The following is a 27,433-nucleotide window of genomic DNA, read 5'->3' on the forward strand; positions in this document are numbered from 1 at the left end:
TGCGGGATATAATCAATTATTGTTGAAGAAAGGTACTGAATTATATACAAAAAAGTGGAAACATCACTGAAATTAACATTTATTTTATTTTGACATACTTAAAATAAATATTTTCAATTAACATCCTTCGAGATGTGACTGTTCCAAAACCTGGTGGTGAATGTTAAGAACACTTATTTCTTCATACAGCTTCTGTGATATAGAATAAGACCTCCCAGTTGCTGTGGTAAATTCAAGGACTGAAAGTTTCCTTAAAACATTTTTCATTGGTATCCAAACTTTGTCACTGGGACCAGCAAGGTGGTAAAAATGCACAAAAACATCATTATTTTCCAAACTTATTCTTTCAACCTCTGCAGGCCACCACTGCCCATCATACACACATGCCACTATGTCATTCAACGTTAAAGACAGACATGTAATTTTACTGACACAATTATCCTCATAAATTTCGGTTTCTGATGTTACATACATCGAACTAAGTTTTCTGCAATGCCAAGGAATTTGTGGAAATGCCTTGTTCATTTTATTGCTGTACAGTTTTCAAATCTGGTTTGAGTTGCTGTTTTCATATACAGAACCACTTCTTCTTTCTTGATCAGAAAATAGGTAATGCCTTTGGTATTATCCTTGCAAAAGACATACATGTCCTGTACTATGAGAATTTGGTCTGTGGTTGGTCTCTGTAGGCCGTCTTTACTTACTTCAAATTTTGTTGTACCTCCTACTCCATCATATGCATTTTTACCATGGCAAGATGCAAAAAAGCGCCATTCAGCCTCCAACCCAAAGTCTACTTTGTGGTTGCGCAGATTTGAAAAATTCTTTTTGCTCTTATACTGACTACCACTTCCATTTGAAAAGTATATCAGCTTCTCAACCTTGGGAAATTTTCTTTTATGTAATTTATTACATAGTTTTGAAACACATATACAGCCAAAGTGTTGTGCTTAGAATGGAAATTGAAGAACTGCAAACTTCATCTTTCTCATTTTTAAAGTAGAGAATAAATGGCTGCACTGTTGCCTGTTCATTGATCCAGTGGTGCCCTTGTATTGCATCCTGAATCACAATTGTAAAATTTTCTGCAAAATCAGTTGTCACTATGCATTCAGTTTCATGAAGTTGTGCTTTTTTGTCCTTCAAAAACTTACTTTGGATTTTAGGAACATAGTGGTAACTTTTGAGTTTTTGTAAGTTATCAATTAAGTATTCCAAGTACTCTTCCTGATTTGCGACCCACTGTTTGAATGTAATACTGTCTGGTATTTCTTCATCATATTCGTGAAACAATTCAATAATGGTTTCCTTACCGTGGCATTTATTATACAAACTCATCATTCAGTCATAACTGTTACTGTCACAGACCATTACATCTAGTAACTCTTTGAAGGTAAGATCACCTGCAATCATCAGTTTGACATTTTGATGATATAAACAAACACATATGGAGTGTGTCCCTGAGGATCCATCCAAAATATACCACTTATGGCGGAGGTCACAAAATTTTGACCTCCCAATTTTGCATTCAGGGTGAGAATTTTTGAAAGCTACATAAAGTTCATTTAAATTTGACAGCACTAGTCGTTTCTGCTTTGTTACGTTAACTCCATTCATAACAACTCTTTTTGATATCTTTGCAACCTGGGCATATTCTACTGTTTTTATCATCTTCAAAAAACTGCTGGATCTTTTTAATTGTTTCTTCACTTACACCTACTCCTTTCTTCTTCCCTAAAACTGGAAGAATTCCTTGCTCTTTCACTAATTTTCTGTTTAGTTTAACCAAATGATGAGAAATGTTGAATTCCAGAACTATTTTTTCTCATGACCATGAGTCAGGTAGCTAACTTAACATTTTAACTTTTTCCTCTTTAGATGTCACTGAACATTTAATTTTTAATTTCTCTATTAAGCTCAAATATTCAGTGTCAGATGATGCTGGTGGTAGGTTTTCTTCTTCTTTAGAAATAATGTTGGTATCTGTATTATTAAAACATGATTCCAAGTCGTTTCTAATTTTGTCTGAAATTTGTTGTACCTTATTTTCAATAGCTGCTTTTCTTTTTCTGCTACTTAATTTTATTATTTTCGAAGCAGGAGATACATCTAACATAGAACAAGCAAAATCCAATATACTAACAGCTTCCTCATTAGGAATATAAATGTCATTAACAAGATTACATGATTCTGGTTCTGTATTCTCAACAAATATTTTGAGTAACAGTTTGGGCACAGGGAATTTCCAGGAATCACATTATGTTTCACTTGGGTTGCTGTTTCACTCGGACATAACAAGGACAAATGTTCAAGTTTCATTTCCCTCAAACCTTTAGTAATAGGCATTTTATGAACTTTAAGTGGATCACAGCACTTTCTTCCAAAAATGTGGTTCTACTCCAGAATATATTTCTTCTCTTGATACTCACACACTGATGTTACAGAAGAACTTACTCGAAATTTAATCAAAGTTTGTCTAACTTCATCAAAGTCATTGGCATTTTTCAAGTTTTTAGAAACTGAACCACAAACTGTGTGTGACACACGTCACTTGCTATCTGTTCATCCATGTTATTGCATTCCAGTTAATCTCTCAAAATTAATTACAAATTACACACAGAACGAAGCACATAACACATTCTACACTCTCGATGAAGTATGTACATCCTCTCTAATAGAGGTTTCAGAACAGACTGACTACAACAATGCCACACCCAGCAATAATATACTTCTACACTGCCACACCAGCAATAATGTACTTCTTTATTGACAATAAACCTAAAGGTAAATGAGCTTTTTTATTACCATAGAACAAAAGCTAAAGCTCCTATTGTTTAATATTGCATTATTAAAAATAAATAAACTAAATGAATATTGGGTGATAGTGTTAACTAAATATATGTCACAATTAAATTTTATTACAATGGAACAATAAACCATTTAAATAGGTGACAGCTATAAGATTAGTTGTAGAGTAATGAGAATTATTTCCTCCTTTTCAAAATTTTATATCTTTATTCACAGTCAGATATCAATGTTGAAATTTTTACAGTACGTTGCTATCATATAGGTGTACAAACTGTGCAAAAATCATATTTTTATATTCAGTCCCATTTGAGATAACTAACCCCAAACTTTACAAAAAATGAAAATTTTCAAATTTCAAAAATTCATAAAATATTAAGGAAACATTTGTAAGTGTTCTTGCTCTATTTGAGGCTAGTAGTGTATGATATCTAACTATAGGGAAAAATACTCTCATAAATCACTCCTTGTTTGTTATTTTTGGGCCTAAAAAGTGTATTTTTGAAAATTTGAATACCAAACTTTGGAGGTCATTTTGACTGGTTATTTTTGAATTCAGGGTATTTTGTGTAATAGACAATGTTGTAGAGGACACTTTTCTAAAAACAATAATGTCAATTGCAATGTTGTAACTCAACAGAGTGCAGAGATATTAAAATTTTCACTAATGTCTCCAGACTGAAAAATCATCACTCACCTACATATAAAAGTGGTTGCCATCCAGTAAAGGTGCAAGATAAATTATTTAAAAAACTGTTTTGAACTTCTCAAATATAGGACAATCACATATAAAAAAATTAAAATATTTAATAATGGTCAAGCAACCATCACTGGACCACTTCATATGGATTGACCCTTTTCTTCATTACTATGACTACTTTAAAGCCACTACATATTCTTTTTCCGAAATTAAACCTCACACTGATCAATTTTATACCCAATTTGTCCTTTTCCCTAGCTGTATTTGGTTATGAGTGTTCAGACAAAAGCCCATTGTGTTATTTATACGGAGTCTTGTTTTCATTATGTTCAAATATTTGAGCAACAAGAGTAATGAAATGTAGTCTAATTAAATCAGGTGATGCTAATAGAATATTAGGAAATGAAACATTAAAAGTAGTGGCATTAGATTGTCAAAATCCTGAGCGGGTTGAAGAACCCTGCCCATAATGCTCCAAATGTTCTCAATTGGGGAGAGATCCGGTGACCTTATGGCCAAGATAGGGAGACAAGCAGTAAAAACTCTCACCATGTGTGGATGGGCCTTATGTTGGTGAAATGTAAACCCAGGATGCCCTGCATAGGCATAGAATATTGTCAACATACTGCTATGAAATGAGATGGTACCGCAAAAGGTAACTCCTGGTTGTTTGGCCATGTGGTAGGTGACAGTCAGGTCAGTATCCTACCACTGTCTGGGGCATATCCACACGCACCTTCACTCATCGTAGGAGCTCAGTTCAAAGCAGGACTTATCACTGAAAACTATTCTATTTTAGTCAATGAGATTCCAGGCCGAATGTGCCCAACACCACTGCAAACAGGCTTGTTGGTTTCAGAGGTCAATGGTACTCAGTGCAAGGGGCACTGTGGGCTCAGCCCCCTTTCTGTGAGCCACTTATTAATGGTCTTTGTGGTCACTGAATCACTATTTGCACATCGGATTGATGATAGTGATGAATTTGGGGGTCTGAGTGCCTCTCTGATGATTGTTGTGTCTGTCGTTTCTCTAGGTCGACTACTTCACCCATTACTGCCAGTATTGTCGAATAGTGGCATCGTTCCTATTCAAATGTCAAATGATTCGCTGATTTCTCCAAGCAGCTTCTTTGAACCCAACTACACGTCCTCTCTCAAATGCTGACATTTGTATATATATTGTTAATGTGCCTGTCTGTGAGGTATAGTTACTGTCCAACCGAGTACACGGAATGATTTATATGTACCTGTTTACTATTCTTGCCAGCTGTCGAGTGAAATTGTGCTGCAGTGTCACACATTTATCCATCAACCTCCAGAGTTTACAATTTTGCATTTTCCATCAATGAATTTTTGACAAAATGACATAACCCCTTCGTGGTATATTCTCTCTCTCTCTCTCTCTCTCTCTCTCTCTCTCTCTCTCTCTCCCTCCCTCTCTCCCTCCCCCTGCCCTCCTCCTCTCTGTGTGTAAATCTAAGTTTATGAAGTCTTTTAGTGTATTTGCATGAGCACTGCCTTGTACAGAAGTGAAAAATGGACAATAAGCAGTTCAGACAAGAATCATTCAATTTTATTTATTTGGTTGCCAAATGATGCTTCTCCACCAAGTTCTTAAACTTCTCTCCCTCCTTGAATCCATCCCAGAAACGTCCTCTGTGCTCGATGCCAGAAACCATCACATCCTTGTCCCAAAGTATTAGTCTTCCTGTTGGTCATTTACCTGTGAATTTTAAATTGTACATTATTCTTGGTAGACTTTTAGCATCCATGAGTCTCACATGTCCATAACATCCAGCCGCTATAAGATTATTTTATTTTGAAGTCTTACAACACACTGGTTTTCAGATTTCCACATTTCAGGTACTATCTCTCCTGCACCTTTTCCACCACGCTACAGGCAAAACTTATCTCAGTCGCGTAAGTTCTACTGGTCTCTTTACTTTCCAGTGTCTATGAATCACAACCATATTTCAAAATGGGTCTTCAACTCTTTGGTAGAAGTTAGTACTTGGGTGTATTCTTTGAGTGATTCCTTTGTCTGTAGAACCAGAATTGTAGACAACACAGACAAGAGATTTGAAATGATGGGTTATCTGTAGCTGTTTCCCCTCAGGTTAAACATGTCCCAATAGCTGTCCATATATTTTCATGACCATTGCTTCACTTTTCTCCTGGGTGAAAATGAGACCACATATTTTAGCAGCTTCTGCCCAGGTGTTTATTTGATCTGGAAGGTCTTCTTTAGAGTCATACCATAAAAATATTATGAGCAAACAACATGGATTTCTTTTTTCACCTCTGGTTGTTTGGTGTACTTTCCCCTTGAATTCATTCATTATAGTAATGAAAAGAAGAGGATGCAGAACTCCACCTTGCCTTAAACCAAATTTCATGCCAAAGGATTCAGTCATTTGTACAGGTGATTTGGCATTACTGTGGCTGTCATGGTACACATTCTTGATCCCATGTATCATGTCGTCCTGTACTCCAGTTTTCTTCAGTATTTCCCACATTCTTCCTTGTCCACAGCATCAAACATTTTCTTTTGAAGTGTAGACTAAAGAAGAATTTTGAAAATTTGATGAGTTGATCAAAAAGGAGTATAAAGGTGAAAATAAGTTGTGATCTCCCAGATATGTCTGATGTACAAGGCCATGGTTGTGTGTTTGTGTGTGTATGTGGGTGGGGGTAGAGATAGTGACTAGGAAAAGAACAAAAGGTTCAAAACTAGTGTGATTCCTGAACTATTACCTCTTACATGTGCACAACCCATAAACCAGCTACAGATGTGTGGACATCTTTCCTCCCATCATCATAAAACCCAAAAGCCACTATTTAAGCTGTACCAGATTGTGAGTACTTACATCGGTACATGTGTAGATATATAAGTTTTGTTTATTTGTCCAAATTCTTGCATACAGAGAGTGCATAGACGACAGCTTTCACCTCATACCTTCTTAAGGCTTTTTGTATCTACTTCAGTAACTTATACTTATTTAGTATTTATTGTTAAGATATTATGAGACTTGGTTCAGAAGACACAGGACAAAAAATTTGATGTGGAAGTTTAAGTCTAGTTATAGAGAAGTACTAGAGGTTTGTTCTCTCTCTCTCTCTCTCTCTCTCTCTCTTCCTCTCTCCCTCCCTCCCTCCCTCCCTCCCTCTCTCTCTCTGCGCGTGCACACACACAACTCTGTGTGTGTGTGTGTGTGTGGGGGGGGGGGGGATGGGGGAGGGCGGGGGGGGGGGGGGGGTGTTAGTAGAGATATACTTTCCATGGCTTCTTTTTAGTTCTAACACGCTGTTTTTGGTTTTTTCAATTATGATCCAGTTGTTTAATTTTTTTACCCTGTTATATTGTGACGTCATTGCTTTCACAACATTTACTTAGCATTTCCATAGTCTTAGTGTAGGTAACATCCTTATTAGTTTCTTCTCCATTTTATGCTTGTTTCAGAATATTCACAATTATTTCCACTATTCTGAATAAAATATTATCATGCTTTAGTGACATCCAAGGATTGATTTCCTGCATGAATCACAACAGTGCTGGCATGACATGCTTAAGCCAATACCTTGATGCACCCACAGCCTGTTGCATCTTCCAATTGCAAAAATGTTATGAAGGTTAGAGAAAATACAAAGATTTTTTTTATCTTAAACATCCTCCTGTCTTTTCTGTCTGAGGTTATGAAATATGTTTTGAATCCAATTGAAAATTTTCTTATTATCCTTTGATCATACAAAATATGTTTTCCTGTATAGCATTCCTCTGAAAACTGAACATCTTATTTTTCTCTGTCACACATTGCTACTGCACATCTAGCTATGGTGAAAAGGCATATAACATATGCACATATGATTCCTTTACTAACTTAATGTGAGGCTTCATTTATAAATTGGGCATTGACTTTAAAACCTGAATGATTCCTCTCCATCTCTTGAAAAGAGGAGCTAGAGACAGATAGAGAGAGAGGCAAGTTTGGTAGAACAAGGCTCCAAAGTCTTAATGAAAAGTTTGAATATGTTGCATACTGTTTATTGATGTCAGTATATTTATCAACTGAAAAAACAATTTCAACAGTCTGTCACCCTCAAGCATACGTTGCAAGAGAGCAAGCAGGGCTCGGGAAAGGGAGGGGGGCTGGGGGGTGGTAGAAGGTTGATGGAAAAAGACTCGACATCCTTTAATAAATTTTTTTAATTTGTTGAATACTGTTTACGGATGTCACAATACTTATTACTTGCAATCGTAATTTCAACTATTATTCTTTTTTAAGCATACTTTAGAATATATTAATAACACAGCTGTGCAAAGTTTACAAAGCCCATTTCATGGTGACAGAAACACCTATTACTGATGTAAGAAAAAACATGACGTCCAAAATCTTGGGTTGGATTTCAAAATACAGATTCCCAGTGGCTGCATTTGTATTTCAAACTCAGCTGTCCTATACCTGTAATTAAGCAAATAAACAAAATGTCACAAGAAACATAGTTTAGTCATCATGTTTGCTTTTCCAATTGTAAATAAATATCTCTGCCAACATGAATTAAGAATCCACCAATTTCCTTCAGTTGTAATATTGCTAATATATGCCACAACATTAAACCTTCAATCACAACTACAACTACAAAATGAATCTTTTTGTAAGTTAAACTTCAGAAAAATTCATGCAGCCAAACTTATTTTTCTATTTAGTCTCCTGAATGGGAAACACATTTTTCCCAGTGTATAGACAATTTCTTGGTCCTGTTTTCATGAAACAAACATGGCTTTGACAGCAGCCAGTTGCACACAAAACATTTCATCAATGCCATCATCACCAAATCTGTCTTATCCAACTGCTTCCTTTAGTGGTCCAAACAAATGAAAATTGCAGAGCAGTAAGTCTGGCCTGTACAGAAGGTATTCTAGTGTGGTCCAGAACAATACATGAATGTTTTGTGAAGTTTAGGCAGATGTGTGGGTTGGAACATTCTCATGAAGCACGATCCCATCCCAGATTGGAAATGTGCAGCTTATCAAGAGCATTTAACATGACATCTCGTGGAAATCGGGTTTTCTGCCAGATATCAGCGTCTTCCAACCACGATATTTCAACGTCATTGCTTGACGTCTTCATCAGGTGTTCCCTGAGACTGGCTGCTTGTTGGACCGGGTCGCATATTTATGCCTGCCTGGTGCCTGGTGTTCTGTTTGCCGTTCCCTAGTCGGTCCGCACCCGCGAGTCGCGCTATCCTGCCGCTCTAGGTGTTCCCTATTCCGTCCGTGCCCACTCTGGCCGCCTCCAACTGCGGTCATGGCCTCCTGGTGTTGCCTTCTCGGTCTGCGCCCGTGAGTGGCGCTCCCCTGCCACTCTGGACGTTCCTGAGAAAGAGGAACTCAGGGAGGGGGAAGACAACTGCTTTTGTTAAGAGATGGAAAATGCAAGAGTATCACAGAGAACAGGCTCTTGAGTGGCATACATGAAATATAGGTAGTGAGGACAAAATAGATTGTAGACTGCTGTAGCAAAGATTCATGTTTTATGATTGAGAAAAAATTACTGTCAGCAGGTGAAATATTTCCACTTAGAACTTAGAGAAAAAAAGACTGTATGAAAATAAAGTTTGTAAAGAAATAGAACAGTAAATATAGATGTTAGCAACACCTAAATACACAAAAATGTTTTGAGTAGTAATTTTAAAAATGGTGGTACAGTAACATGAAACAAATGGAAAAGTGGGCAGGGTTTGGGAGGCTGAAGCGAAATGACTGTGTAAACCCAGAGCCATTTAACCCTCGTGCATGTGCACCACATTTTCATTAGTTGAGCAGACGCACCGGGCATTTTGTGCTCCAGTACATAATTAGCATAACACAGTCTTAAACTTTGGGAAAGTTATATTTATTTTGTAAATACTGTTACTGACCATTTTAGTTCTATACTTTTTGTGAATTTGATTGATTATTTGAACTTTTTTAGGGTAAAATTTAAATATTTCATGAAAATTTAATACAAAGTGTTTTGATTAAGGTTTACTTACTTTATTTTTTGAGCATTGTGCATGTCCCTTACAATTTAAGCCTCATGAATGGAATCTACTGTTTAAAAAAGGGCTTACTCATTACTGTTGCAAGTGCAAGCAACTGTCACATGTTTCTTATAAACAAACTTTTAGCATATATCACATGTAATTGTTCTTGATACATCTTTTCTCAGCCACAAATTACACACCTCTCATGTTTCTTGTTTGCTGATTTTTGAGATGCGGGTGGACATATGTCTTTCTTTCTCAAGGGTTCTAGATATTTAATCAAGAAAACAGGAATGTTACCAGGCAGACACGTTATTTTGGATCTTTCAGTCAATGGGACTTCATCAATGCCATTGATAAATTTTCAAAAAAATTCTTCTTGCATAATGGGGGTTTTTTTATATTTGAGGAATACAAAATCTGTGCATTTATTTCTGATACATTCATGAGAGAGTAAAAGACACACATTGCCCATTGTCTTTTATGCACGAGGCATTGTACACATTACATAATTGATCCACGATGTCAACTCTCCTTTTTTCATGTTGTAGTCCATTATTATTTCAGGCATATTTGTCTTATCATCAAGTTTAGGTAGTTCTCGCATCATTGAGAACAGTATCACTGATTTGTTTTTCTTTGGTACATATTATGTGAGAACTATGTCTTTTTGAAATCTAAAGATTGAATGCCCAATTTTTCATATTTTACTTGCCTGAAATTCGTCAGGTATTTCTCCTCTGTCCTTCTTCAGCGTGCCAATATAAGTCAGCTGCTTCTTTAGGAAAGATGTCACCAAAGGGGAAATGATGTATCAGTTGTCAAATGTGGCGTTTCTGTTGCAACCTTTGATGTTAATAACAGGTGCATTCCTATGTTGCCTGGCTTGTTTGAGATCAGATATGGGCCATCCTCTTGTTTCCCGCAGTATTCTTCCTAATTACTTGTAAAAAATGTTTTTGAGTCTGACATAACAAAGATCTTGACTGTGTATTTTGCAGGCTTATTGAGGATATAAAAAAATCTCTATGAAACTGCAATGTCCACAGAAAGCCTCCAGTTTCTCATAATTAGTCACAAAGGGCCTGAGGTTGTACAAATTTTCTGCAGTTGAGAACAAGCAGCTGCAAGAAAGGATGAATAGCAGCTAGTTTGTATGTTTTTCTTCTTTCAGCTTGTGTGTCCTTGTGATCAAATCACATACAGCGGAGTAAAAACAAAAATCTCTTGTAATAACTTATACATGCTTTTACAACTTGCATTCCTGTTATATCTGAGTGCCGTAGCTCGAGTATGTTAGTGTGATGCTCTTTCTTTATTCCAGTCGGATATAAACATCCCAGTAAAGCAAGTATGTCAGTTCCTATATAGATTTGTGTCAGTGACCATATTGTCTATCATACTGTTGTCTATTATTTTTTGAAAAGCAGAAATTTCAGTACTCAGGTCATCTGCATTGCTTCTAGGACCAGGAAACACTTTCACTACATTCTTATTTCTAACTTTACTCTGGTTAAGTATTCCATTCCTCTTCACCTTGTAAAGTCATCTCTGCCAATAAAAAATTCCACATTGTCACTCAAATCACTGTTGTCTACTTCAATAACAGATGATATGTCTTGTTCAGAATCACTGTCATGCTCACTTTCTAGCATTACTTCCACCTCCTCGTCTGATTCCCCACTGCCACTGCTGCACAGTTCATGATCTGACATGTCCAACAACTCCAGCAGAATTTTGACTATTTCTTCGGGCACCATTTCCCTGAATAAGTAACAGAATAGTTAGTTTTTTCAAAGCACTGATCTGGTATACATATGCATGTTTTCACATATGTACCAAATACGTATTTACTTGAGGACAAGGCACAAGGGATTCTTTCTACACCAGTGGCATTCTGCCAACAGATTCACAGAACAAAAGGCACACAGAAAGTTACAGAGTGAAACTAACTACAACAGATTGTAGTCGAGACAACAACAGAGGAATAGCTAGTGCGCCAGTAATCTCTGACAGAAAGCAGTGTTGCCACTAACACAAAACTAAACATGGTGCAGTCTATATCAACACAACGTCTGCTCAAGAGTTAAAAAGATGGAATGACTAGCTGAGGAGGAGGTGATGCATGACAGGAAAGCTCAAGAATCAATTATTTGTACGAGTAACTAGGAATTGTTATAAGCAAATGGGAGAAGCAAAGTTACTGTTATCATCTACAGACTTCTGAAACACAAATAATGAAAGAAGGTATTCACATTAACCATAACACTTAGTCTATTGGATTCGCCATTTTCTCAGCCTCAAAAACATATTATTTGTATGTTGTGCTCTTATATGATACTCTTCACATTGCCATGAACCCTTAGATTACATAAATTATTCTCAGTTTTTAGCTGCATCATTTGAATTCAAATTCTTGAGCGTTTGAAAGTTTTCATCACAATTGTCATCAGGAATTATATCTGCTGACTGACAGAAGTGATAAGGTATGGTTATGTTCATGAAGTAGGGAACTCTAGAATCTTCCAGAGGCGCTCTGTATTCTGTTGTGTGTGGGAAGGCAAGTCCAGCAGAAAGCAGCAGGTCTGCCCCACCATGGGACCACATAATGTCACAACTTGTGAGGGGCCAGTGCTTTCTGAAGCAGCACTGGCTCCTCATGCTTGTTGAAATTATGCCATCCTGCAGCAGGCCAGTACCATTCTCAGCAAAGAAAGGTTGTAACTTCTGTTGGTGATCGTGATAGCTGTTGGAAACCTGAGAGTTTTAACTCAGTTGGTGTGAGTTGAAAACTTTGGTATGGATTTGTCCCCATACTTCAAATACCTTACAATCATGCCTGTTGTGTATTATTCCACCCATTAATTTTATTCTGAAATTTTCAAGCATTCTTTATACTTTTTAGTTGGCAGTGTTTAAATTTCATCTTTCATGCATTTTGTCTTGCCCTCCAGCTCTTACTTTTCTTTTTATCAGGTCAGTGTTTGTGATACCTGTTGGACCTGGATGTAGGGAGTACCTAAACCAGTATTGATAATGGAAAGCTACAGACCAGCACCAAGCAAAACTGATTGGACTCCTAATTAGACATGTTATTCTTCTGCAAAACATTTTCGAGGACAAGATCATATGTAAGAAAATGAGGGGACAACCTAGAACATCCTATTTAAAAAATACGAGCAGAGAGATGGGATGTTGTACATATATGGATATGAAGAGGACTGCTGAAGAGAGGAAGCTATGGCTAAAGAGGCAAGGCTTAGCCTCTTGAAAGAAGAAGAAGAATAGTGTGGGTTACCTGTGTCTCCTGTGTGGCTTTATTACTTGTTCCTTTGGGACTGAATGCTGGTTGCTAAAATAGCCATAATCACTCTGATACCTTCTCCTTCCTTTATTTCATAGATCCTGTATTTTTTTATTTCCATCTAGTAGTGCTAAGAACAAGAAAGTGCACTCCTCCAGAATACTGGCCATTCCATTTAATAATTATTGTCATGTCAAACTTCCTATGTTATGTGAAAGGTGACCTTTCTTCATCCACACTTGACAGTTTTGTTCCACTGGTGTGTGTAGAGAGAATAAATTATTGGACAGACATTCTATGTTTACCCACCGTGTGGTTTACAGTTTCCTTACCACAACCTGCGAGACGGGGTCGACGCAGGAGAAGGCCTGGCCGCCGCCCTAATCGTGAACGACACGCTGGATTGGAAGGAAACTTTAGGCCACAGGAAGGCGGTAGTAGTGGAGGTGTGGCAGCTGGGGCTACCACTGCAACAACAGCAAAGGCTGCGAGCCAGACACAGCAGCAGGCGCAGTCTGTGGTAACAGACACACAGCCTGTCAAAGGTAAAATATGTACCTGTAGGTAATAATGCTTCTCTTATAACATATTTATTACTTTAGATATCGCCTCTTCATACAGAGAGAAGTACAGTTTATGGAGCAATGTTTTACGTTGTAGCCATAATGCAAGTACTCTTTTTTTTTAAATGTGTGCGGAAGGATCTGACGAAACTTGGTAGCCGATTTAAGGACTGTGGCCTCATTATTAGTGAGCACTGCACCTTAGTTTTATTAAATGGTGTTAAAATAGTAATGTTAAACCTGATAGAGAACTGCTGAATCTCCCAACTAAAAGCAATAACCAGTATAGCACAAAACTTACTCTCTGAAGCAGAACACAAAATTGTTATTTCTGTCAAGCAAGTTACTTACAATGCAGGATGCAAACCAAAATTGATGTATGGGCTGAAGCAACCAAAAATTTATTTACTGTCATTTAATATGACTGGTAATTTCTTTATTATTTATTTAGCTTACAACTAGTATCACACCACACACCAAAAAATTATAAATATATTTAATACACAGAAAAAGGCATAATTACAAGTTAATTCAACTTCCAGTATTAACAAAGCACAGAAAGTCACAAATATATATTCAACTGCTGAATGTATTGAATTGATATCTTCGTTGCCATGAGTCACAGCTGGGCACTATTAATTCCTATTTGTACACTGAGTCAGTATATCTTCCATGATTTGTCCTTGTTCTCTTTATCACAGATCAGATCTTGTGGTGCTCTCCAAAACCTGGTGGCCTGAACAAGATGACGGGCACCTTAAGCTGCTCTGGGGTAGCATTGTTGTGCCATATTTTTGTCCATTATTCTGTTGTTGTTACTACGTTGCTTATCAGAAATTTTGCATCTTGTAGATGGTATATCCTCATTTACAGGGAGATGAGAATCACCAGTTATTTTTGCGAACTCTTGCTTCAAGCAGAGTCTCGCCACAAAAATGAGGGAGCCACATGACTGACAATGGGTGACCAGAAAGCTGGAGTGTTTATGATTATGCTTTGATGATGCACATATTCTGGTTGAATTGCATGTCAACAAGTCTGATGTATGCGCTGTTGATCTGGACTGCAGCACAGTATTCTGCCACAGGATCCATCAATCCAAGAGCAGAAGTTGTTAGTGTTGGAGCTGAAAAGCCCACTTCATACAACAAAGTATCTACAAAATGTTATTTCTTGTCTTTGTCTTAGTGCAATTTTACAGCAAGTGCTCTTAAAACATGAGTGTCCTACAGGAGTGACCCCTAGATAAATTAGAAACGTAGAAACTGGTGACTTCTGTTTTGGCATCCTTGGCTGTAATCTCCAGTTGCAGAAGTGTTTTCGACAGTTTGTGTGCCTTTGGTCCTGACAGACTCAGTAACGCCCAGGTCTTTGTAGCTCACAGTTTGTCCCCAGTCATTGGGACATCCAAATTACCTTGATGTCTTAGACATGTCCGCTATACAGGCTGTTACAAAAAGGTACAGCCAAACTTTCAGGAAACATTCCTCACACACAAATAAAGAAAAGATGTTATGTGGACATGTGTCCGGAAATGCTTAATTTCCCTGTTAGAGCTCATTTTAGTTTTGTCAGTATGTACTGTACTTCCTCGATTCACCGCCAGTTGGCCCAATTGAAGGAAGGTGCTTGTGTTGACATGTGACTCATTGCTCTACAGTACTAGCATCAAGCACATCAGTACGTAGCATCAACAGGTTAGTGTTCATCACGAACATGGTTTTGCAGTCAGTGCAATGTTTACAAATGTGGAGTTGGCAGATGCCCATTTGATGTATGGATTAGCACGGGGCAATAGCCGTGGCGCGGTACGTTTGTATCGAGACAGATTTCCAGAATGAAGGTGTCCCGACAGGAAGACTCTCGAAGCAATTGATCGGCGTCTTAGGGAGCACGGAACATTCCATCCTATGACTCGCGCAGAACATTCCAGCCTATGACTCCGAAGACTGGGGAAGACCTAGAACGACGAGGACACCTGCAATGGACGAGGCAATTCTTCGTGCAGTTGACGATAACCCTAATGTCAGCGTCAGAGAAGTTGCTGCTGTACAAGGTAACATTGACCACATCACTGTATGGAGAGTGCTACGGGAGTACCATGTACAGCGTGTGCAGGCACTATCAGCAGCTGATTGGCCTCCACGGGTGCACTTCTGCGAATGGTTCATCCAACAATGTGTCGATCCTCATTTCAGTGCTCCTGCACATTTCAGTCGAAGTGTTCGTACGCTTCTCAACAACAGATTCGGTGACCGATTGATTGGTAGAGGCGGTCCAGTTCCATGGCCTCCATGCTCTCCTGACCTCAACCCTCTTTACTTTCATTTATGGGGGCATTTGAAAGCTCTTGTCTACGCAACCTCGGTACCAAATGTACAGACTCTTCGTGCTCGTATTGTGGACGGCTGTGATACAATACGCCATTCTCCAGGGCTGCATCAGCGCATCAGGGATTCCATGCGACAGAGGGTGGATGCATGTATCCTCGCTAACGGAGGACATTTTGAACATTTCCTGTAACAAAGTGTTTGAAGTCACGCTGGTACGTTCTGTTGCTGTGTGTTTCCATTCCATGATTAATGTGATTTGAAGAGAAGTAATAAAATGAGTTCTAACATGGAAAGTAAGCGTTTCTGGACACATGTCCACATAACATATTTTCTTTCTTTGTGTGTGAGGAAAGTTTCCTGAAAGTTGGGCCGTACCGTTTTGTAACACCCTGTATACAACAAAAACAGAAGAGGGTACAGCACTGATTCTTTTGGAAAGCCATTATTAAGACCTGTTCAATGGCTCATGTGACTGCCCATTAGAACTTGTAGTTTTCATTGCTTAATGTAGCACTGATGAAATTTCCAGTGGTATGACTCATAAAAGTTTAGAATATTACCCCTTCCTTCCACACAGTATCATAAGTCACTTTAGATCTATAAAAAAAATTTGAGGTCTTTTGTTTGTTTCAATATTCCACTTTAGTAAAAAGTTGTTATTGAGAAAACGTTGTTGGTGCAGCTGCGGTTCAGATAGAATCCTGCCTTTTCAGCTGACAGGTTTTGAAAAAATTTGTGGCTGATTCTATTACACAGTATTCTTTCCAAAAGTTTGTATACTGTGCTAAGGAAAGCAGTGGGTCCGTAGCTTTGCCATTTGTTATTTGGTTGACCTTGTTTTATGATGGCTATAATTTTCCTCTTTTTTTCAAATCGTGTGCCATGTTACCAGTTTGTAGAATATCAATAAAGAATGCTGTTAGCCTTTCTTACACACTTCCTTACATACTTCCCACTGTGGATTAGGAATTCTGAATGGATGCTATAATGTATCATTTAAATGTACAATGCCTACTTAGGCTGATGTCTAAAATTATGGAATTAATCCTAACAAATGCTAAAAATAAAAATAAAATAAAAATCTGGAATGAGAAACATACTTTCACTTTTATAGAATATAAAATTTGCTGTGCCTTGAACATAAATGTTCCGTATCTAAGAATAGTTATGGAGATAGTACATTACTTTATATTATATTGTAGAGACTTATTCATTAAAGGTGTATTTGTAGATGAAGTCTTATGGCTTCTATATTATACTATTTGAGCTATTTTTGAGATCATTAGTGGAGTTGCTACTCCAAAAATCATTTCTGAGTGGTATACAAAAGTTATTTTATCATGAAAATGACAGATGTTATTGTAATATATCGCAGCAGTACTTGTAGCAAGAATACAATTGCAAATTAAAGAAAATTAAGTTTGGTCCTTCTCACTGAGCAGTTCTGAGAAGACGAGACCATTATTTCAAATGCTAAGCGACAAGGTCAAGAAAGAAGAGGTACAACATTGTGGCTATAAAAAGAGATATAAAAAAAATTCCCTCACACCAAAAGCAGAATTACTGCAGAACTTGTTGAGAATGTACAAGAAACTTTATACACCTTTAATGAAATACACAGGTTCCAAAATTGACTCAAGAATCAATTGTAATGATTTTTATGAAATATGTCAAACTTTCTGAGGTCAGTCATGCCATAGTATCATTATCTATACTGAATACTTACCGTGTAATGCCATGAAAATTAGGTGCCCTTGCTCCTTTTATTTCTTTGAGAGCTGTGATTTCCTCACTGATGAATGGTTTAGAGTAGCCCAACTCAGATATTCACAGGCTACTTCAAGAGCCTGCAATTGCTTTTGGACCTTAAGTGAATATGATCGAATCTGAGGAGTTCTAGAGGTGGACACAATTTTACTTGCTACTTGCTTGGGAGTAACAGCCTCCTTTGTGCAGTCTTGTGGCTTGGCACATATAAGATTTCTTAGAAAAGACAGGCATTTCTGCTTGAGGTGCAGATCTCTGAGGCCTCATCAGTTTCAGTCCATTGTATATGGTGAGCTGCATTGATACTCTTCTGGAGTTCGTCAGCTATTTCAGTTACTGTTGTCACAAAACTTTTGTGTAGAATGTCACACTATTCCAACCGTCTAGGTGTGTATTCCTTGTGGAAGCCTCGTAGGTTACATTCCTTTGTTATGCACAGCACAGCTCCTGTGAACCTGTCAGCTCTTTTAAAGTTCGATTGAGATCTGGGAAATGATCTTACGACAAGTACGCTTGTGCCTGTTTTGAAAAGGACTGGATGATGTTGATTGTACAAGAAGTTTACAGGACATTCCTTGGTATTGGTAATGACTGGCCCTAATTATTGGAGAACACAAAACATAAATCAGTGTTGTAATCTGTTTTCCAGGCTCCAGAACAGAATGTACACTGATCTTCAGTACTAAGAACTAGATGGAAGTTGTGTTTTTCAGACCAGTTAACCAGTGTGTTCCCATTTTCAGTGTTTACATTTGTATTTCCATAGTATATCATGGTTGGTGAAGTCTTCTAAGAACACCGTAGAATGGTCGTGAGTTTTTAATACATGTACATGCCAAATGGCTTCTAGATGTTCACAACAGTTATTTCACCAATTCCTAGCTCCATGTTAATGTGAATATTTTCATACGTGTAATTGTTCATATGGTGGTAGTGGCAATTATTACCTGGGATCTAATATTGGTGAGAAGCAGTTGCTGCCAAGCTGAGATGAGCTCTCATTGTTGTCTTGTATTTACGCACATTTAAATCGACATATCTTTCCAATAATTATATTGTCTCCTGTGTGAATTCTTATATGGAATTATTTCCATAAAGTCTCCAGGTTATCCTGAAATTATGCTTACTTCTTGGTCTTTATGTGCCTTCTTCCTTTAGTCATATCTCTGTATTTTTTGTATATGGATGCCTACACAGAAAAATACTACAAAGTTATTGTCACCACTGTCTTTTCAGGTATTAGGTTCATGGACTGCACGAAAGTTTTGATTATGTATCATATCTGGAATACATGTCTGTTTTGTATATTTTTCTGCACCTTGTTGTGTCAACTGTCTGTAGACATCATATCAACAATACACCATAGTATTTTTACATTTTTGCTTATTTCCCACTTCCTGTATCTTAATTTCATTGAACACTCTGACACACAAACCCTAACCTTCCAAAAATTAGCACTGCTAAAAACTGTTGTCATCAGTCAACATCCTGCACTGCTTCACTCTGCTGATTCTGTATTCAAATCTTCTCCAAGACTGTTCAACATGTAACATCCCAACTCGTAAGCATTGGGTTTATTGCATGGTTCTCCAGTAATGTACATTCCCATTGACTTGCCCCCTCTCACTAGCTACATTTCTCCTTTTGGTGCTGCATCCTGGCAGGATCTTTCAATACAATTATTTACATCACAAATTTTTAAAAATCCCATGATATCCTGGAAAATGCTCTGACACTTAGCACAGAAAGCAATTACTAAAGCAGTCAGCATATCATGAAAACCTTTCAGAAAGCCAGCTATGCAGTTAGAAATAATTTGAGGTCCATTAATCATTGTCAGCAGTGGAAGCACAGCTGCCATTTGTTATAAAAACTAGTTCCTACATAGTATGAAATTTGTTAATTTTGTGTATGGCGACAGTATTATGAAAGGATGACTTTATATTCACCATATAGAGGAGGATTGGAGTCGCAGGCAGGCCTAACAAAAAGACTGCTATACATTTGAGCTTTTGACCGAAAGGCCTTCTTCTAAAGTAGAAAACACACACACTTTCACATAAACACAACTCATACATACATAGCTGCTGAGGCCAGACTGCCTTGCAGCCAGAGAAACTGCTTGTGTGTGTGTGTGTGTGTGTGTGTGTGTGTGTGTGTGAGTGTGACAGAGGGGGAGGGGGGTGTTTGTGTAAATGTGTGTGTGTTTTCTACTTTAGAAGAAGGCCTTTTGACCAAAAGCTTAAATGTATAGCAGTCTTTTTGCTGTCCGTGTCTACGCCTCAGCATCTCCTCCGTGTGGTGAGTAGTAATCTGTCCTTTTCATCATATAACTGTTCTTCCATCCTGAGTTTTCAGTTGTTTAAAATTTGCGTATCGATACTTTGTATTACATATTCTATAGCTTCTGCTCAGAAAGTATAACACAGGGCTTTCATTATTTACATACATTGAATGATGTTCTGCTATATGCAATACATGCAGTTAAATATAAATACAACTGTAGTAAATTCCTTTCAGTTATAATCTAAATTTGTGAATTTGGCTTGCATACCTCTTTTTAAGATTCAACTGTAAGAGAATTTCAAAAGTCAAAAATAAATAGGAATAATCCTGTTAAATGGTGGTGGTGGTGGTGTAAACAAAAGTGTGTGTGTGTGTGTGTGTGTGTGTGTGTGTGTGTGTGTGTGTGTGTGTGTGTGTGTGTGTGTGTGTGTGTGTGTGTACTCCCGTGTTTGCACGTAGGTGCAAAAAATGTAGAGAAATAGAACCAAGGTAATGTATGTATTTGTTAATTCAGTTGTAACATGTTTCGCTTTCACCATTAACTCATTATTAAGTCACTGTATATGATTATAATAATCATTCTTATTATGTTTTTAATATTGCAGTTTGTAATTAAGAGGAAATTTGCAGTTACTAAAATGTGCTTTTTATGCGATTATAATTATAAGTTCCACTTTGTCCATTTTTGTACAGATTTTGTATAAAGTCTCCGCTTCTTTCACCATGCGTTATTTAACGTTGTCCAGTTTTAACTCCTGTAGAGTTACTGATCATCTAGGGGCGCAGTATGTGATAAAAGTGTGTCTTTTCGTATGAAAATTATACAGAAATGTGCTGAATGCTGAATGATACTATGTACAGAACTGATCTGATAGTTTTGTGTGTGCCAGCAGAATGAAACTAGAGAATACCCTCACAATACTGTTTATGGCCTGACTTTTGCATTATTATGTTTCAATATATCTAACATTTTTGTCTCTTGGGCTGCTCTGCAGTGTAGTGCCTAGAGTGCTCGACCTCCACAGCAGAGGTCCCCTGTTCAAACCCTGGTGACTCCATGTGGAGTTCGTGCTGCACTTTACGGAGTTGGGACAAATTATCTCCAGGTGCTCCATTTTCCTTTGCTCATTCCGCCATATGTCCATCACCTCATTCGTAATAAAACATATCATCATATTTAGCAACAGTTGACAAAGAGTGTAGTCTTTATGCTTTTATAACAACTTTTGTTTATTCTGAGCAGTTGTTAAAAGTATTAATTTTAAATTTTGAAATTGCTCAGGCTAAGGAGGAGGCTCAGGATACCACTCCCGTTACAGATAAAACAATGATTGATATGTATATCTTACACTGTAGCAACAACAGTTTACAGGCTTTTTGGGCCTTTCATGGTGATATATTTATCACTGTGTGCATCGTCCCTCACATGATTGGTATCCTGCAGTTCTTCTTTGTATCTTTTTAAAAGTAAATATCCTTTTTTAATATGTTGTGGACTTGTCAGAGATATAGGAACCTTATATCTCACTGAGCAACCATTTAATTTACATTTACTGTTAACCGTATAACTGTTACAGATATTATGCTGTCATGTTTTCATTTCAATTGTTGAGTATCTGTCATTGACATGAAATTTTCAGTTTAGTTCGTGTGTCAGTGCACTGTTAATGTTGTTCCCTCTATGTTGGGCAGCTCTGTGTAGAAGATTCACTTGGCCATTTTATTAATTTCAGTGCACTATGTAACAATACAGAAATACACTAAATCTGATTTCCATGTCTAGTCATTAGAAAAATCTTTTGATCTGTATTGTCTGCAGATAATGGTATAAACTAACTGTCAGAATAGTGTAAACCAACTGTCTAAAAATGCAAATGCAAAAAAAGGAAGACATTAATTTCATGTCCAATGCAAGAATAACTGAAAGTTTTTCCATTGATCTTGTTCTTCTATCTGCTCATTATTTCAGCAGATATTTGCTATTAGTTCTTGTTAAAGATGTTTTTATCAGTGTTTGGAGGAAATATTATTTTCATTAGCTGTAAAATGTGTTTATTGAAGGGGCATAGAGAGGCATAGGAAGTCACAGTGGCAAGATGTGAAACAAAATGAGCAAAAGTAATGGAAGGTGCTATATGGTCTCGTTGAAGATAGGCGTAAGACATATGTGCTGTGTGTGAAATAGGTGTTGGTGTGTGCATGACTGTATAAATTGGAGGACAGTATTTAAATGTGCTCATGTGATTTTTCTGAATCAAACATGTTTGAACTGTTTACTATATATGTTTATTTAATTTCTGTTTTCACTTTCTTTACCCAACTACCTTTGTGTGTGTGTGTGTGTGTGTGTGTGTGTGTGTGTGTGTGTGTGTGTGTGTGTGGGTGGGTGGGTGGGTGGGGGGGGGGATTTAAGTTTTGTGTTGGCTCCCCATGTGTTTGTGTGTGTCCGTATCCCGTTTTGAGGGTTATGTACCTCAAACTGTAAAAACAGGACTCCTATATGATCACTTTGTTGTCAATCTGTCTGTCTGTCCAACTGTTAGAAACCCATTTTCTCACAAACAAGTTGATATATCAAGTTGAAATTTATGTCACATACTGAGGTCTATGGTCCCTTGGCGGTGTAAAACATTGAAGCTTCTAAGGCAGTGCAGTCAAAAGATACACCCATTTATGTCACATATTTTATAATCTCAAACTCACTCATCAAAACAAGTCAGGCGGCAGACTTCTATAAGGAGGATATTCAAAAACTGATACAACATTATGACAAGTGCCTCAATATTGACAGAAATTATGTAGAAAAGTAGATTAAGGTACAGGCTTTCATGTAAAAATAAAATTATTGAGATATCTTAGCATGTCTTTTTTTACTTACTTAAAAAATGCGCCTCGTATAATTAGTAGTTCATTTCAAATTCAGCTCCTTCCCACCTTTTCTCTGTTTCTTCTTACAGAAAAAGTATTTTTTAGCTGTTAATTGTTACCTGAGATGAGAGTGCATTTCTGGAATCAAATAAGCACAAATGAGCAATAAGGTAAAAAATCAAATTATTGTTACATGACAATTTCATCTACCTTTTTATACTATTTAATAGTATTAAAATGTTACTGAGCAAGCTGATTGAAACACTGGACACACATTCGAGTGGACAGTGATTCCTATCCCCATCTGACCATCCAAATGTAGGTTTTTCGATGCCACATAATCACACCACAAAATGTGATCCCAACGAAAAAGCCTGAAGGAGTCATCCTGAAGATAAATTTTTAAATCTGAAACTGGTGGTAGCTACCTTTAAACAAAAATTCTGCATTATTCTTGTGGCTGGGCTGACGTCAATTTTGTAAACAATATTCATTACTCACATTGCATTTTTCCCTTCCAAAAACTTATTAGAGAATCAGTGTCCATATAGGTGTACAGTTCATTAATTCTGAACCAAGTGGACCACCCTGTTGCTGAGCATGCTGCCAAACATGATATCCTTCATTTGGATGACTGCTTCACAGCCTGTGCCACATAGATCCTTCCCACCTTTCCTTTCTGAATTGTGCAGGTGGGAACTTTCCTGAAATATATCTTACGTTCCCATAACTCTCCTGGCCTCACTTTACTTACTTTACTTTTTCGTGTCCGGGGATTTGTTTCAAAGCCTTTCAGCCCAATGTCGGGCCAAGTCCTGGCCTCAACCTTCATTAGTCATTGTCCATACCCATCCAGACCCTTTCCTGTTCCCCATTCCAGCACTACACAGCCCTCATTCCACCATTGCATCTTGTCTTTTTACTTGTCTCTTTTTTCGCTACCCCCTACCCACCTCTCTCCTGCCCTCCATCTAACCTCCTGATTGCACATAGCTGCCCTATCTTCTCTCCACATAGTCCCCGCATGCTTCCCAACAGTGCTTCATTGTCTACCTCTCCTACCCTACTATCCCTCCCCCTCCCCACCCCAGCCTCCTCCTTACCCCCACCTAGTCACCACTCCCATCATGCACTGATGCTGCAGCTTGCAGTGTGGCTTCAGTTGCCTGAGACTGGAGTCGTGTGTGTGAGTTGCATTTGCAGGCAAATGTGCATGCTTTTGTGTGTGTGTGTGTGTGTGTGTATGTATGTGTATGTGTGTGAGATCCATTTTTGACGAAGGCCTTACTGGCCAAAAGCTTTATTTGCGACAGTCTTTCAAAGTCGTCAGCTTATTCAAGAACGTTTTTGCAAATGTTCCTTATATTCTTCAGTCACCATACAAATTTCCACTCACCAGGTTGAAGTAGATAAAGGAACTGGACTCACATTTGAGAAGGCAGGTTCAGTCCATCATCTCACCCTCAAGACTTTAGGTTTTCCATTGTTTCCCTAAAATGCCCAAGACAAATGCTGGGACAGTTACTTTGAAAAGGATTTGCCCAATGTCCTTTCCCATTGCTATAATTTCAAAGTTGTCAGCTTATTCAAGAACGTTTTTGCAAATGTTCCTTATATTCTTCAGTCACCATACAAATTTCCACTCACCAGGTTGAAGTAGATAAAGGAACTGGACTCACATTTGAGAAGGCAGGTTCAGTCCATCATCTCACCCTCAAGACTTTAGGTTTTCCATTGTTTCCCTAAAATGCCCAAGACAAATGCTGGGACAGTTACTTTGAAAAGGATTTGCCCAATGTCCTTTCCCATTGCTATAAGATACGAACTTGTGCTTTGTCATTGACAGATATTAAACCATAATCTTGCTTCCTTCATTCCTTCCACTTTCCAGTTATACTTTCTCTTGGCATTTGTAGCTTGTTACTCCCTGCCAACATAGTAAATAAATCAGATAGTGACACTTGCAAAGTTGTGCCAGTGTTTTTCCAAGAAACAAAGCAAAGAAAATAAGTACCTAGAAATTTGTTTATTTGCTTAGTGTTGAGCCAAGTGAGGATGTGAACCACTGATTGTATGTCTGTGCTCAGATGTACTTATATTGTCCTAACAGACACATCAAACAACACTCCTCCAGTAACTCCTGTGAAGATGTCTACATCAGACCAGTCGCAGATGAGTGCATCACCTTCTGGTGTGAATCGTCGTACTGCTGTACTGTTCACCAGAAAAGCTGCAGCAGCTGCCTTCAGGAAACCAGACCCTCCAGGAGGAAGCATTAGCATGTACGTAAAAATAGACATCACAATTGTAATACCGTATATGACAAGAATATATTCGTATATTGTTATGTATCTATGTATTTCATCTATTTTATCACCTGTGCCAATATAGCTGCCTTAAAAGTACAGTAGGGTTTCAATTATCTAAACAACCACTTAACCGAACTTCCTGTTACTCACTCACATGTGCTGCCCTTCCCCTCCGCTTCAGTCTTGCCGCCCTCACTACCACCACCCCCCATCTGCCCTGCAAAAATGCTGAGTTGCAGACAGTAGTAACTGTTTGCCCCCTGTCGTGATCGTTGTGTCCACTTTGCCATGTAAACTAAACTTGTGATATAAAATGTGTAAACATATATGTGTTGGCCTATATATGAGAAATAAGTACGAGATTAATAAAAGGTTAGAGGAAGAGAAATCTGCATCCATGCTATCTTACAGCTAAAATCTTTATAAGTCAATATTTATGGATATGAAAAACAAAGGACAAGCATCACAGATATTACATGTACCCTTTATTCTACCGATGGATCGACAAGCCGTGAAACTATGAAGTTTACTTCGAACATGAATCTGGATGATGCTGTTTACAAGTGGTTTACATAAAACAGCTCACAAGGAGAAGCTACCTCTGGTCTCTGGTCCCATTCAAACTAATGGAAACCTTAAGGGGCCATTGAATTTGAAAGCAAGTACAATATGGTTAAAGCATTATAAGTCAACAAACGGCATTTGCAAGCATCAAATAAAGGAGAAAAACTGTCTGCTGATTCTTCAGCAGCCAACTCTTCCAAAATTAAACTTGGAGATGTATTGAAAGAAGAACATTATGTTCTCGAAAACACTTAGCATGCTGATGAAACTGGGCTCAATTAGAAAGCTTTGGCAAGGAAAACTTTTGCTTCATGTTTTGAATTAGCAACACCCGGTCCTAAAATAAGCAAGAATTATGTTACTGATTTAGCTTGTACTAATGCCACCGATTGTCAGTGCTCATTGTTTACACCTAACAAAAGAGCACCTAGATGGGTAGTACAACTTTCACATAATGGTTTATGGAAGTTCATGCACCTCCCACGAAGGCTCAACAGTTAAAGAATGACAAAAGGGAGAAAACATCACTGCTTCTTGACAATGCACCAACTCGTCCATCATGTGACATCTTAAATGAAAAGAACAGGTTCTTTTGCCATGTAGCATAACCCCCTCATTCCATCCTATGAACCAAGGTGTTATTGTTACTGAGACCTATAAATGATTGTACGGAAGAATTTTTATGCACATTATTAGTAAAAGAGGAGGGAGAAGAAAGTTTGTTAATAAATCATAAAAATAATGATTTGATCAGAGCAGTGTGGAATAGTGTAAAAGAAACAGAATTTTAAGAAAGCCTGGGATAAAATTTTGAGTGTGATGGGATACGTCTGAAGTTAAGTGCTCAAAATTGTCACAGCGATTGTAAACCTCATCACTGATGAAGCTGCCGCTTGTCAGCATGTTACATCAGGTCTGGTCCAGAAAATGAAGATGCAAATATACTTGCTGCCTCTGAAGCATTTACTGCTGTGATGATGGAAGCTCAAGATAAAAGCAATCAGTATCAGATACGTGTTTAGAAAGACCAAAATTAGGGTTTTCTTTTTAAGCGTTAATTCTGTACATATGTACTGTAGATACAAATTGCATATGTATTACATATTTTTTGTGTATTTGTCTGTACTATATACATTCCTATTGTTCTTGCCCTTGTAATAATACAAGAGATTCATGCTATAAATGTAGTGTTTATTGGTAAATAAAGTACACTCCTGGAAATGGAAAAAAGAACACATTGACACCGGTGTGTCAGACCCACCATACTTGCTCCGGACACTGCGAGAGGGCTGTACAAGCAATGATCACACGCACGACACAGCGGACACACCAGGAACCGCGGTGTTGGCCGTCGAATGGCGCTAGCTGCGCAGCATTTGTGCACCGCCGCTGTCAGTGTCAGCCAGTTTGCCGTGGCATACAGAGCTCCATCGCAGTCTTTAACACTGGTAGCATGCCGCGACAGCGTGGACGTGAACCGTATGTGCAGTTGACGGACTTTGAGCGAGGGCGTATAGTGGGCATGCGGGAGGCCGGGTGGACGTACCACCGAATTGCTCAACACGTGGGGCGTGAGGTCTCCACAGTACATCGATGTTGTCGCCAGTGGTCGGCGGAAGGTGCACGTGCCCGTCGACCAGGGACCGGACCGCAGCGACGCACGGATGCACGCCAAAACCGTAGGATCCTACGCAGTGCCGTAGGGAACCGCACCGCCACTTCCCAGCAAATTAGGGACACTGTTGCTCCTGGGATATCGGCGAGGACCATTCGCAACCGTCTCCATGAAGCTGGGCTACGGTCCCGCACACCGTTAGGCCGTCTTCCGCTCACGCCCCAACATCGTACAGCCCACCTCCAGTGGTGTCGCGACAGGCGTGAATGGAGGGACGAATGGAGACGTGTCGTCTT

The 27,433-nt window shown here is 38.3% G+C and overlaps 1 protein-coding gene across 2 annotated transcripts in view; it reads left to right on the forward strand.

Annotated features, from left to right (window-relative positions):
- LOC126418486 (peregrin) overlaps positions 1-27,433 on the forward strand; it is a 259,171-nt gene that overhangs the window by 166,352 nt on the left and 65,386 nt on the right. For both annotated transcript variants that reach the window (XM_050085261.1, XM_050085262.1), the window contains exons 16-17: positions 13,156-13,377; positions 24,760-24,931. In XM_050085261.1, coding sequence (XP_049941218.1) covers positions 13,156-13,377; positions 24,760-24,931 — 394 coding nt within the window. The remainder of the gene's footprint in view (positions 1-13,155; positions 13,378-24,759; positions 24,932-27,433) is intronic.

The sequence above is a fragment of the Schistocerca serialis genome, chromosome 9 (genome assembly GCF_023864345.2).
Source record: "Schistocerca serialis cubense isolate TAMUIC-IGC-003099 chromosome 9, iqSchSeri2.2, whole genome shotgun sequence".
Classification (NCBI taxonomy): domain Eukaryota; kingdom Metazoa; phylum Arthropoda; class Insecta; order Orthoptera; family Acrididae; genus Schistocerca; species Schistocerca serialis.